Source organism: Neophocaena asiaeorientalis, unplaced genomic scaffold (assembly GCF_003031525.2).
Source record: "Neophocaena asiaeorientalis asiaeorientalis breed wild unplaced genomic scaffold, Neophocaena_asiaeorientalis_V1.1 scaffold249, whole genome shotgun sequence".
NCBI classification, from domain to species: Eukaryota; Metazoa; Chordata; class Mammalia; order Artiodactyla; family Phocoenidae; genus Neophocaena; species Neophocaena asiaeorientalis.
Genome location: NW_020172625.1, coordinates 5,424,067 through 5,437,751, shown reverse-complemented (window position 1 = coordinate 5,437,751; position 13,685 = coordinate 5,424,067). Strand labels below are relative to the sequence as shown.

Below are 13,685 nucleotides of genomic sequence, written 5' to 3'. Positions count from 1 at the left end.
AGGCAAGGTAGTCCTGACATCACCCAGCCCTGTTTGGTTCTTATTTCTTACCCAACCCCCAGTCCAATAAAGTGTCATATAGAGGCCTGGTAAGACTGGATAGACCAGTGTTGCACTGATGGAGAGAGAACAGCATTTCCTGTGTGCTGGAGGTATATTGATTTCTGCAAGGAAACCAGCAGGATCCTCCTCTCTATCATGTAACATTTGCTGGACTCCTCTAGGTTTATAGCACTATATGTAGGGGAAGGAGCCCTAGGATGGGATTCCAAAAGCTGAAGTAGGAGCCCAGCCCTACCACTCACTAACTTTGTGATTCGTGGCAAGTTCTTCAACCTCTCTGAGCCTGGCTGTGAGATGGAGATTATACCCATGACCCAGCCCTGCCTTAATGGGCTGTTGTAGGATCAAATGATGTTAAGTATGCTTTGCAAGTATAAGGCACTGCTGTTGATTTTGTTGTATTGCATTATGTTGGGGTAGGGAAGAGAGAAACAACAGATATTTTCCACAGCCATTGCCTTTTATCCTGATTATGACACCATGATAGCCAGTAATGGCTATGCATGACCCTTCTGTATGAGAGAAAGCAGAGGTGGTGATGAAGGGCAGGGACTCCAGAATCTGAATGTCACAGTTCAAATTTAGGGTCTACCATGTACCTGCTGTATGGCCTTGGACAAGTTTCTCATCTATAATGTGATGACAAGAATAGCACCCACCTCACAGTGTTGCTGTGAGATTGTAAGTGTCCAGACCAGTGCCAGGTACATGATAATACTGTAAAGTGCTAAATGAAAACATCTGTGGAGAATTTGATTTTTTTTTCTTTTTCTTTTTATTAATTCTCAGGGCTCCAGGTTGACAAATGTGGAAAATTTCAAAAGGACATCACGGTCTTTCCAAAATTTTTCATAAAATACATATTTGCATAAACCAACCAAAATTAATGCCTTGAGAATTATATGTTACCAAGAATATATGGAACAGGATATACATTACCAAGTGGGTACTCATCCCTATAACATCCCAGTGGCCACCAATTTACTTGTTCTGATACCTTGCGGTTCTTCAAGGAGAGAGGAAAAGAAGAATGTGGTTAAAAACCAAAGAACAGACTAGAAATAGACAAGTGCTTACTTGATTGTGTCACTCTTTTCCCATCATAGTCCATGAATACGATGCCAGGAATTTAAAGGTCAATCCTCACTGAACATTTACATTGTGTCCTGCAAGTGGTTTCTTAATGGAAAGTGTGAATATCGGAGGTACAAATCTATCTGAGTTTTAAAATCATGAAATTACCTTGTCGTTTATATTGCCACCAGCAGTCTGAAGAATTTGGTAAACGACATCCTCAGCTACATTAGGAAAAACCGTCCCTAGCTTCTTTGGAAGAAGGTATTTTAGCGGGGGGGGGTAGCATTGTGTGTCTGGGAGCTATTGATTAAAAAGAAAATAAACGTTCCACTCTCTTTTCTCAGGATGAAAACTTAGCGAGACCTTTTTTTTACCTGACTGAAATCGACTGCCTTTTGTTGCTCCCTTAGTTGAAAAACGAGTCCGATCTAACGGGTAGCTGAGGCAGGCACCGCTATTGAAGAGCGGCCATTAATTTAAAATCCGAAACAGCGCAAGAAGTTTTGAAATGACTGTACTTGGTGACAGTTTCCAAATTATGCATTTTGCCAAACCACAAAAGAAAAGAATTATTTACAAATACCATATGATTTTAAAAATTGAGGTAAAATTCACATAACACAACATTAACAATTTTTTGTATTTAAAGTGAACAGTGAAGCATTTAGTACAATCACAATGTTGTACAGCTATTACCTCTGTCTAGTTCCAAAATATTTTCGCTGTCCCCAAAGAAAACTCTGTACCCATGAAACACCGACTTCCCATTCTTCCAGGCTTTATTCCTTTTTATGAGGAAGACTAATTACAGAGACTTGTGTATGTTCTTTGTTTTTTAAGTTATGTGTTTGGCACTTTCTCAAAATGTGCCTTTTGTTTCAAGGGTGAATGATCTTATTAAGTGTGGAAATTCAGGCAAACTTGACTTTTGTGATTTTAGACATGACTCCTTCACTTCAACGTAAGCACTGATTGAGGAGGATTGATTGTTAGACGTAAGTGGGCAAGGTTAGCTTCTCTTCAAGACATTGAACTCTTTCAAAACTCCAAGAAACTCAGTCACTCCAAAAAAATGCTAAGATTTCACATATATTCTATTTTCTTTACTTCCTTGCATCCTGCTTCATTCTCCCCACCCATTCCTTACTGTTGTAAGGATGGCTACTCCATCCTACCAGCTGGGATGCTATGGTGGCAGTGAGTCACCTTTCTGGCCTCTGAGAAGTGAGCCAGTTAATGGCAGGGAAGTGCTAAAGTAAACAATTTGTTTCCCTGATCACTTTCTGTATCCATCACATATTGGTAGTAATATTGATCATAGATCATCAGGACATTTTAGGGAAAAATTGAGAAAAGTCTTAGAAGGCTTTACTTTTTTTCTTCCAAATGCCTATTTCCAATAATATTAAAATGTATGTCATTGATCTACACAGGCTCAACTAATTTTGCATAGATATGCTATGTGTAAGTCTAGTCTCTGTAGATCGAAGTGTAAATTAAGAAATGCTTCAGAAAGTGCTTTTTAGAGGAACTCACATTTTTTAGTTTCATTAATCATCATTTGCTAATTTTTATATTTGAATGCATATTGCATCTAAATATTTATGAATTGTGGTTGCTTAAAGCATGATATAGCTGATACAGTCTTCATCTATATTCACGGGGAAATAGTTATAAAAATAATAGAGATCATCTTTGAAACTCAATAAATGACTGTTGCAGAGTCACATTTACTGCCGTAGTCTGCAGCTGAGAGAGATAAACAAAAGGAAAGAATGAAATAATTTGTTTCACTAGCATAATTTTTGTTTGTGTGGAGCAGTAACTGGAATCAAATATCAAAGCCTTTTAAAAAATTTTTTTTCCAACCAGCATTATGAAACTAATATGTGCTCATGATCTTATCCTATGTAAAATTTTGTGCCCTACATTCTTCACTTAGCATGACAATGTAAACATTTCCCAATATCTGAAACTTGCTCATCAGTAGACATAAATATACATATATATATATTCTGGCCACGCCGGGCGGCTTACAGGATCTTAGTTCCCTGACCAGGGATTGAACCTGGGCCACAGCACTGTAAGCGCTGAGTCCTAACCAGTGGACCACCAGGGAACTCCCTAGACATTTTATTTACTCATACAGTCATGCTGATAAGTGTTATCTACTGATGGGAAAAAGATATTTAATTAAAGTGCCTGGCTTTATTCAGGGAGTTTGTAGGACATTTGGCCGGTATAAGAGCATGTATTGTCTGTGTAATTAATTAACCCCTTAGAGCTTGCTTAAGGTCTAGAATGAGTTACTGCTTCATATCTTTCAGCTCTTTAGTCTTTTTTTTTTTTTTTTTTTTGGCACGCGGGCCTCTCATTGCTGTGGCCTCTTCCGTTGCGGAGTACAGGCTCCAGACGCACAGGCTCAGCGGCCATGGCTCACGGGCCCAGCCGCTCTGCGGCATTTGGGATCTTCCCGGACCGGGGCACGAACCCGTGTCCCCTGCATCGGCAGGCGGATTCTCAACCACTGTGCCACCAGGGAAGCCCTCTTTAGTCTTATTAATGGTTGAATTATGTATTAACTGTTCTCATATATAAGATATTCATTCTCTCTGAACATGAAGAGTTAAGATAATGGTTTTCTCAAAATAAGTAGAGAGCGATGTTGATATGAAAGTGTTTAAGGATTGAAGGCTAATCGTTTAGGAGAGAGCCAAGCTTCTAGCTATTTTTCATGGTTTTAGTTCTAGACATTTATCCTTTTATGAAAAAATATGTATCACCTTTTGAAATTTTTACAATGAAAAAGTTTTATTAATATCCTATTTTGGTATAAAGATGCCTTGCTTTCATTGGGGAAGAAAATAAGGTGTGTGTGTGGGGGGGGAGGAATTCTTATTTCTTATATTCTTTGAAGTTTATCATGGGAAAATTCACATTTCTGTGCATGTGTTAGCTTGTCAATAATGTTATATGGTTTATGTGCAGATTTAAGTATATAAAAACTACACTGTCTATAAGGATTTTAGAATGTGGAATTTGTATAATTATCATCATCATTGTATTCTAATTCATGAAAAAAATCACATGGAGTAAAACTTAATTTTTTTTTTTTTTTTTAGCCAGATGAATTGTACTTTGAAGAAGGTGATATTATCTACATTACTGACATGGTAAGCCCAGCCAATATTTTGTCATACCACGCATGAACTAAAGATGTATAAGACTATTTTGTATAGCTGTAATACTGTACATTATTTACATGTATATCTGTATAGAAATACATATACCCAAGTTCACTCACTGAGCATAATTTGTAATAACGTAAGATTGGAAGTAGCCCTTACTCCATCAATAGGAAAATAGTTGAATAAACGTTGCTCTATCTACAAACATAGTATTATGCAGCTATAAAAAGGAGTGAGGAATATCTCTGTATGATATTATGGAGTAATTTAAGTGAACAAAAGCAAGGTGAAAAAAATGTGGATAGTGTGCCTTTACTTATGTAAGTAAGAAAGGGTGAGAGGATATACATATACTTATTTTCCTCAATTTAAAATAAAAAGTCAAAGGAGGAGTCATAAATTTTTAAGAAGTAGTTTCTTCTCTGAAAGGAAAGGGAAAAGGGTAGAGGAAACATTGATGGAATATAGACTTTTTAAAAATTACACCTTGTTTTGGAGATCTGTCTTTGGAATCATGTAAACTTTTGCATAGTTATAAAATTAAATTAGATGATAAAAAGCAATCCCTAAAAATTAAAAGCAGAATGAATCAAATGAACTTAGTTGTACCCCAGGTATTTGGCATGACACACAGAGAGGAACTATTCCAAGTGACTTTAAAACGCAGCATTTCAACTGAATATCTCTAGTAGAATAATATGAAGAAAAAGAACTTCTACCCCCAAATTATAAACAGTTTTTAATCATGATGTTGGAGAAGTGTTGGTATTGTTATTCTGAGATTGATGCATGTGTGCTGCATTTTAGAGCAAATGAGTCATTAAGTCAATGACGCAGAAAACTGGCAGTTTCAGCCTGCAAGAAAGGATGTACAGATAGATGTAAGATCAATGAAGTTAAGTAGCTCTGCATTTGAATTGGAAGTATGTTATATATTATCTAAAATAAAATAAACAAAAAGATTTCTGCTCTGTCCTTTGAAAGGCCAAAAAAAAAAAAAATAATATGTTATTTCCCATTAAAAGGAACAAAGTTCCTTTGAGAAATGTCTGGTACCAGGTTGGGGGCAGGAAAGGTACAAGATAATCCCAGGACATCTCGTTCTTAGAAAGCAAGGAAACTCCCAAAGACTACTAGGGTCACACTGGAAAGACACAGAACTAAATTGAAGAGGCTGCCACTGGTCAAAGATAGGACAATATGAGCAATCAGTTAGGGCAACAATCCCAAGGATTGAAACAAATCTACTCTGTTTAAATTCATGAGCTCCTAATGATACTTAAAAACAAAAATCATTGGTCAACCTGAGAGAATGCTAGGGAACTAACTTTTTATTCTGATGACTGTTAAGGAAAAGAATCAGTATTTATTCTGACAACTCTAAAGGAAAAGAATCAGTATTTATTCTGCCTTTCTCCATGAACTTTATCTCTGGGTAACCTGAGAGTTGATGAGGGAAAGTTCGTCTTTAAAGTAATATTCTAGTTATTTAAATGAAGAAGGAATGATAGAATTAGACTGTCACCATTTGCAACCCTTATGAAATAAAGGATCCAAATAATGCTCATCAGCGGTTACTAATGTTACAAACTAATGTGTGTCTCCTGATGGAAGAATCAATGCTACACATGAAATAGTCTTGCTAAAAAATTGAATCTGAATCTAATTAAGCCTCTAGAACTAACGACCGATTTATAGGCAATACAGGGAGCAGAGGAACACATTTTTTTATAACAATGGATACAACAAGGAAAATCCAGACTCTTCCAAACTCTTCGGAACAAACTAGTTTCTATGAAAAGTCTATTGTGAAGGAGTGAAAAAAAAATGAAGGGGGAAACTATACACTAAAAGAGACTTAAGAGGCAAATCAATCAATCATACTGTATGGACTTTATTATAAGACATACTGGAAATTTTGAGTATTGTAGATATTTGATGATATTAAGGAATTATTGTTGAAAAAATTTTAAGCTAGCAAACAAAATAACACATGATAATGATGTTATTATGGAAAAGTCCTTATCTTTCAGAGATTCGTATTAAAATATTTACAGATAAAAGAATATGATGTCTAGAATTTATTTCAGGATAATCTGAAGGGGAGGGAGGTTGTAGGTGAGGATATGCATGAAACAGTATTGGCCATGAGTTCATACAGTTAGGAAATGGGTATGTGTAGGTTCCTTACATGGTTCCTTCTACTTTGGTATAGGTTTGAATTTTTCTATGATAAAAAGTTACCAAAAAAGCAAAGGTGAAGTAAAGAGATCTTTAGAAAACCAAATATATGCATATCTTGAGACTAAGAGAAATTAGACTCTGGACCAAAAAATCCTACAGATAGTCTAAACTAAACATAATGTTTCCCCTTCTCTTTCATATTATCTCTGTTTGATTTGTTTGAATGTGGAGTCTCTATGATGAAGTGTCTTTGATTTGTTGCAGGCAGATGTGTGTATATTTGTAATTTAATGATAAGGGGCATGGACATCCATAACTAGGGAGTGAGGAAGCTTGATCAATGTGACCAGGGCTGATGGACATTTGGTAAAGCAGTAACTCTGCATTTGAATTGGAAGTATGTTGTATTTTATCTAAAATAAAACAAAAAGTGTCAACTGCTCTACCCTTTGAAAAGGCCAAAATGAGGCCAATATGCGCCATATGGTTTTAAAAATGACTGAATGTAAACTGGATTCGGTGCCACTTAATTTAACTCTTCTTTCACCAGAGTGATACCAATTGGTGGAAAGGCACCTCCAAAGGCAGGACGGGACTAATCCCAAGCAACTATGGTAAGTATGGCAGCGGTGGCTTTACTTGGGCTGTACTTTGTGTATTTTCAGTTATCTGGTTCCTGAGGCCTTTCTGCTTCCTGCTGTGGCTGAGAAATCAGTGGAGTCATTGCCAGCCTGGGCATGTTCTACTCTGAGCCTCCTCTTAATAGAGTGGTCATGGATGCTGGATGTACTTGAACTTGACTCCTTGGCTTAAGAAAATGCATTGTAACATTCTTGAAAGAACCTAAGGTTTCCAGGGAAATACTTATGGTTTTACTTTATTCAACGCTTAGAACATTTTTCTTTTTCTTTTCTTTCTTCTTTGTTTTTTTTAGACTAGCCCCCCTTTCTTTTGTGATGAAGTAACCTTGCATTGTTATGTTAATTAATGTTTGGGGCAGTGATGTTCATTAAATGAATATTAGGGCAGTTTGAGGCACTTGAGCAGTGAGACCCACTTCTAGTTGGAAGGGGGACAAAGCAGACTTTCGTAGAAATCAGCAGAGTAAAGTAAAAAGCGCACAGGATTGATAAACAAGGGTCCTGGGTTTTAATCCTTCTTCCACTTCTAACAGCAAGGGACCTTAGTTAGGGTACTTAACTGCTGCCCCTGGGACCGTTTCTCCATCTGTATAACAAGAGGGTTTGATTTAAATCACTTATAAGGTTCCTTTGGATTTTAGCATTAGATACTTCCTTAGACCAATAGGGCTGACATCAGGCACCAGTTCCAAACACTGGAAGGGGACTTAGAAATTTCAAGGAAGGCAATTCAAAGCTCCTAGGGGAGGGGAGGGGAGGAGGTGGAGGGGAGGAGAGAAAGTGGGGGGAGGGAAATGAGTGAGACCTGGGGCTCAACACATGGGCCCCACTTACCTGGTCTAAGGGCCATATCATTCTGGATTTTAAAAGACTTTAAGCATTTCTACACTCCTCTAACCTTTGAAATCCCAAATAAACAACTTCTCCAGCTGGTCATAGACTGAGGGTGCAAAATGTTTCTCAGTTGCTAGATCCCTGGTAGCCAAGGGAGTATCTAGTTACAGCCCTTTGTGGTGGGAGGGGTGGGTGTGAAGTCTCATTTGAACAACAGTCTTCATGTGGTCACTTCTACTGATTCTAGGACAGCAGTGAATACACCTTCCTTAGGGGCAGGTAGGTATGCCGATTGCCCGTTCTGAATATAGAAAGCAAAATATTTCTCCTTTACCTCACCCTTCATATCCACACACACAAGGGAGACAATTATTTTTAGCCATCTTCAAAGCAGGGTGTTTTTTTTGTTTGTTTGTTTTTGTGTGTGTGGTACGCGGGCCTCTCACTGTTGTGGCCTCTCCCGTTGCGGAGTGCTCCGGACGTGCAGGCTCAGCAGCCATGGCTCACGGGCCCAGCCGCTCCGCGGCATGTGGGATCCTCCCAGACCAGGGCACGAACCCGTGTCCCCTGCATCATCAGGCGGGCTCTCAACCACTGCACCACCAGGGAAGCCCTAGGGTGTTTTTATAGAATGTAAAAACGAACCTCAAATGCTTTCTTTTGCAGTTTCCCGACTATATTTGTTGGTGAAATATTTGAGCAAACTGGCAGACCTTGGATCTGTTTGTTTCTATTTATATTTCCAGTTAATTGCTATGTTTGTTTCTGTTTATACTCCCAGTTAATTGGTGTGTTATTGTCTTAGCTTGGCTTCTTTTGACACATAATTCAGCTTCTTTCAAAGCACAAAACATCACTTTTGATTTTCTGCCATTTTTTAAAACTCACATTAAGTAAGGGAAGCTGTATGGTGGAAGGTCCTGACACTTCTGAAGCTGGGACACTGAACTGGCTTCAGGGAATCCTTTGGGTGGCCCTCTCAACATTGATTTGCATCTTTTTTTTTCCATCTAGTGGCTGAGCAGGCAGAATCCATTGACAATCCATTGCATGAAGCTGCAAAAAGAGGTAGGTCTGATTCTTTTTGATTGAGATAAACAGTAAAACACAGACATATTAATTATGTAGTTTGATGACTTTTAACAAATGCATTTACCTGTGTAACCAACACCCAGATCAAGATCCAGAACATTTCTATCATCCCAGAAAGTTCCCTTCCCAGTTAAATCCTTGCCTCCCCCAGAGGCAATCTCTGTTCTGGCCTTCTTTCACTCTACAGAAATGTGTGATTTTAATTTTTAAAATGTCAGTCAACAAATAACTTTTGAGTCTTACCTGCCCTGTGCTTAGCTACAAGTGGAAAGTCATGCTCTGTGACTCGCAGAGCTCAAAGTCTGGCAGGGGAGAGATGTGTGTAGCAGATCATTACAAGATGGTGTGATAAGTATAGCAGTTGAAGTGCGTTTCAGTTAAACAGGCTATAGAGGCCAGAATGAGTAACAGGAGGGCAGAGGGTGGGGGCTTCTCAGGGGTCCAGCACCTGGGAGAGTGTTGGTATATTGCAAGTATGAATGGTGAGGATGGAGTTGGGGAGGAAGGAAGCACCAGGGATGGGGCTTGTACGTGGGACTTTGTCCCATAGATCAGTGGCTCTCCACAGAGGGTAATTCCTCTCTGCAAACCCTGGGACATTTGGCAGTATCTGGAGGCATTTTTTTGTTTGTTTGTTTGTTTTCTTGCGGTACGCGGGCCTCTCACTGTTGTGGCCTCTCCGGTTGCAGAGCACAGGCTCCGGACGCACAGGCTCAGCGGCCAGGGCTCACGGGCCTAGCTGCTCCGCAGCATGTGGGATCTTCCCGGACCGGGGCACAAACCCGTGTCCCCTGCATTGGCAGGCGGACTCTCAACCACTGTGCCACCAGGGAAGCCCTCTGGAGGCATTTCGACTGTCATAACTGGGGGGATGCTGGCACCTTTTGCGTAGAGGCTGGGGATATTGCTAAACATCGTGCAGTGCAGCCCCCATAACAAAGAACCCTCCAGCGCCAGATGTCAGTAGGGCCGCTGTTGAGAAAACCTGCTGTAGATCGTGGGGAATTTTTTATAAGGCCACAGTAAGCTCTCTTTCATTTAATTGTAGATATTTCTGAAATCTGAATGTGCAAAAGGAAATTATTGGTTTAAGATTGTGCATAAGTAGAACTACTAAATTGACATTTAAAAAATTCTTTGTAAACTAGATATTTAGGGCATTAGCCAGAGGATATTAAATGAATAGTTATACTTTAACACATAAGAGCAGCAGCTTTGAGTAGGTTATTTCGTTTTTCTTCTCTTATAGGAACTGAAAATGCATTTTAAATATGAATATGAGTAGTGTCTGCTTGTTCTTAGGTTTGAAATTTTTTCCCGAAGTTCCAGGATTTCACAAAGGAAAAAAAAGCTTTTTTTACAGAGTAAAAATACCTTAAATGGACCCATTTAGGCAACTCTTCCCATTAACCTACCATTAAAAATTGATGTTAATGCTTTCCATTAATAAACTGGAAGTCAAAATGTACCATAGAGAATGCGTTATGGGGCAGGTTTTAATTCCAGACTTACTGATTAATCCTTTGCAAATGCGAACTTATGCAGGATGAAATTGATTGAAAAGCAAAACAAAAAAAACTAAAAACCTTTTTCATGTGTTTTTATAAATGTAAAATGTTTTCAGGCAACTTGAGTTGGTTGAGAGAGTGTTTGGACAACCGAGTAGGTGTTAATGGCTTGGACAAAGCTGGAAGCACCGCCCTGTACTGGGCTTGTCACGGGGGTCACAAAGGTATTACATTTTGTTTGTTATCATAAATATCTGTGCTACTGAAAATGTGCTTCGTCTAGGGGAGCCAGAGTTACACAAATGAAAAAAAAATTGGTTATTCTTTTTAAATTTTTCAGAATATCAGCCAAAAGCCCAGTCCCTGGAAGCTCTGTAAAACAGTAGGTAGAATGTGAGTGCTCAGCCTCACTACACGGACCTTTCCACTTGAAGGAGTGGAAGCTTCCTTTCCTCTCTCAGACTTGCAAAGGTTACAGGAAAACAACAGTAATATAAAATCTAATCTCACAGAAGAAAGGACCAGAATTGATTCCTCTGACTTAGCTTTTCCCAGGAAGCTTTTTTTTTTTTTTTCCGGTACGCGGGCCTCTCACTGTTGTGGCCTCTCCCGTTGCGGAGCACAGGCTCCGGACACGCAGGCTCAGCGGCCATGGCTCACAGGCGCAGCCGCTCCGTGGCATGTGGGATCTTCCCAGACCGGGGCACGAACCCGTGTCCCCTGCATCAGCAGGCGGACTCTCAACCACTGCGCCACCAGGGAAGCCCTCCCAGGAAGCTTCTATGATTTACATTCTAAGTTTAAGATTTAGGAAAGAGACAGCATTTGCTTGAGTTAGTGATTCAGTTGATAACTTCCTCTGTTATAATCAATAATAATGACAAATGGAATTTCTAGCTGTATTTCAGCCTGGCTGAGAACCTACCACACCCACTCTCTTTCTCCCTCTCTCTACAACACACAGAAAATGATCCCAACAGTAATGAGAAAGAAAGAATCCAACAAATTAAATAGCGTGGGCAAAGGAAAATTTAAACACAAATTAGTGGTATGAATATTAAGTGCCCCAGCAAATGTAAAAATATTCCTATCATAGATGTCATGTGCAAATACAAAAGCCAAAATATTTGAAAAAAATTTTCCCTAAGTAATTCTACCTTTTATAGTCTTAGGTCTTCTATTTACATAAATGTTGAAAACTTTGTTATAACTATTTTCTTGATGATTCTTCTAAAAAGAATCCTCTCTTTTAAAATTATTATGCCGAATCTTGTCAGACTTTTACTCTCATTCTTTAAAAAGATCTTTTCTATTTGAATTTCAGATATAGTGGAAATGCTGTTTACTCAACCAAACATTGAACTGAACCAACAGGTGAGATTGCTTATGCAGAAGTCATTTAACCCACCTACCTTGCTCTCCTGGTACAGCTTATGTGTGTGTAAAATCCAATCTTGGTGTCTTGGAACTCACCTTTTCCCATTTATTATTTTTCATAAAACTTTTAATCAAAATACAACAAGCACATAGTTAAAAAATTATGATTACATTAAAGTCCAAATTGCATAAAGCCCCAAATTCCTGCCATACTCCTCCTCGTATATCACTTTCAGCTTTTAGTGCTTTCCTTTTACCTTCATGTTACTAAGGAATATGCTTGTGGAGCTGTCTCATAATTCATCATCTTCATAAAGTATTTTGGTATCCTATCTGGTAGGTGAAGGTTTACGCTTGTCAACCGCCCAGCTGTCATCTTCCAGCACCCAGTGCCCAATCTTTCCTCCTTCGGTCCTCCTAATGTATCATACATAGCATAGTTCTTGGTTATATTACTATATAATGCTTATGGTATTATGGCTATTTAAGTATCATTCACTGCTTGTGTAACTTTTTTGTTTCTGTATTTATTGACTTTTATTTAGTGCTTTTCTTTTTTTTTGTATTTCACAAAGACCTCTACACTGTTTTATACTCTCTTGATATACTTTTCTAAATTGTATAAGATAATTGCTCTCTGTTTTTTCTTCCTGGAATCATACTGAAGCCTTCCATCTTCATTCTCTGATCGGAGCAACTTGGTCTCTACTGCCCTTTGCTGTCTTCCTAGGAAACGCTTCACCTCTCTCCTGTGTTGTGTCCTCACTTTTTTGGATCCTCTGTCTTCTATTTGTTGAAGAATACCTTCAAGTAAATTCCTGAGAAAGGGGAGCTTGGGCTTGACTATTTGGCTGATAGAATTCTGGGTTGAAAATGACTTCCCTCAGAATTTTGCAGGCATGGCTCCTTGGTATTCTAGTTTCCAGGGCTGCTTTTGAGAGGTTTATTGCCTTTTTGAGTCCCATTCTTTGTGTGTTAACTGCTTTTTCCCTTTTTTATTTGGCCGTGCTGCGAGGCTTATAGGATCTTAGTTCCCTGACCAGGGATTGAACCCAGGCTCCTGGGCCCTCAGCAGTGAATGCGCAGAGTCCTAACCACTGGGCGGCCAGGAAATTCCCTGCGTTTTCTCATGATTAGAATTTTACTCTATCCGTGGTATTCCAAACTTTCACAATGATGTGCTTTTAGAATGGGTTTTTGCCTGAAAATGGTAGTGAACTCTTTCAGCCTGGAAAAATATCTTGTATTATGTCTTATATATTTTTATCTGTTTCCTTTGCTCTTTGGTTCTGGAGTGCCCATTAGTAGCTATGTGGGACCTCTCAGATTGAGCCTCTGATTTTCTTAGTTTTCCTCAGAGGTTTTCTCATCTTTGTGCTTTATTTTGGTCGCCTTTTTAATTCCCCAGAGCACTGTATTAGAGCTCTGTTGCTGTGTGACAAATTGCCACGTATTTAGCAGCTTAAAATATACCCATTTACCTTATGCTTTCTGTAGGTGAGAATTCTGGGTGGCATAGCTGGGTTTCCTGCTCAGGGTCTCACAGGTGGGAATCAAAGTATTGGCTGGAGTGGGGTTCTCATCTGGAGCTCGAGTCCTATTCCAAATTCATTCATGTTGCTGGGAGAATTGTGTTCCTTGCACCTATGGTACTGAGGCCCTCAACTTTTAGAGACCACCCCTCCTGATGGACAGTTCACAACATGGCTGTTTGCTTTCTT

General features: G+C 39.0%; 1 protein-coding gene and 1 non-coding gene across 2 annotated transcripts in view; one reads left to right on the top strand and one right to left on the bottom strand.

Moving 5' to 3' along the window:
* Window positions 1–13,685, top strand: part of OSTF1 (osteoclast stimulating factor 1) — a 49,012-nt gene that overhangs the window by 23,506 nt on the left and 11,821 nt on the right. Inside the window, exons 3-7 of the mRNA XM_024738942.1 lie at window positions 4,263–4,313; window positions 7,063–7,126; window positions 9,002–9,055; window positions 10,704–10,811; window positions 11,912–11,961. Coding sequence (XP_024594710.1) covers window positions 4,263–4,313; window positions 7,063–7,126; window positions 9,002–9,055; window positions 10,704–10,811; window positions 11,912–11,961 — 327 coding nt within the window. The remainder of the gene's footprint in view (window positions 1–4,262; window positions 4,314–7,062; window positions 7,127–9,001; window positions 9,056–10,703; window positions 10,812–11,911; window positions 11,962–13,685) is intronic.
* Window positions 3,188–3,259, bottom strand: TRNAV-UAC (transfer RNA valine (anticodon UAC)). Its single transcript has one exon. It is a non-coding gene; the product is annotated as a tRNA-Val (tRNA).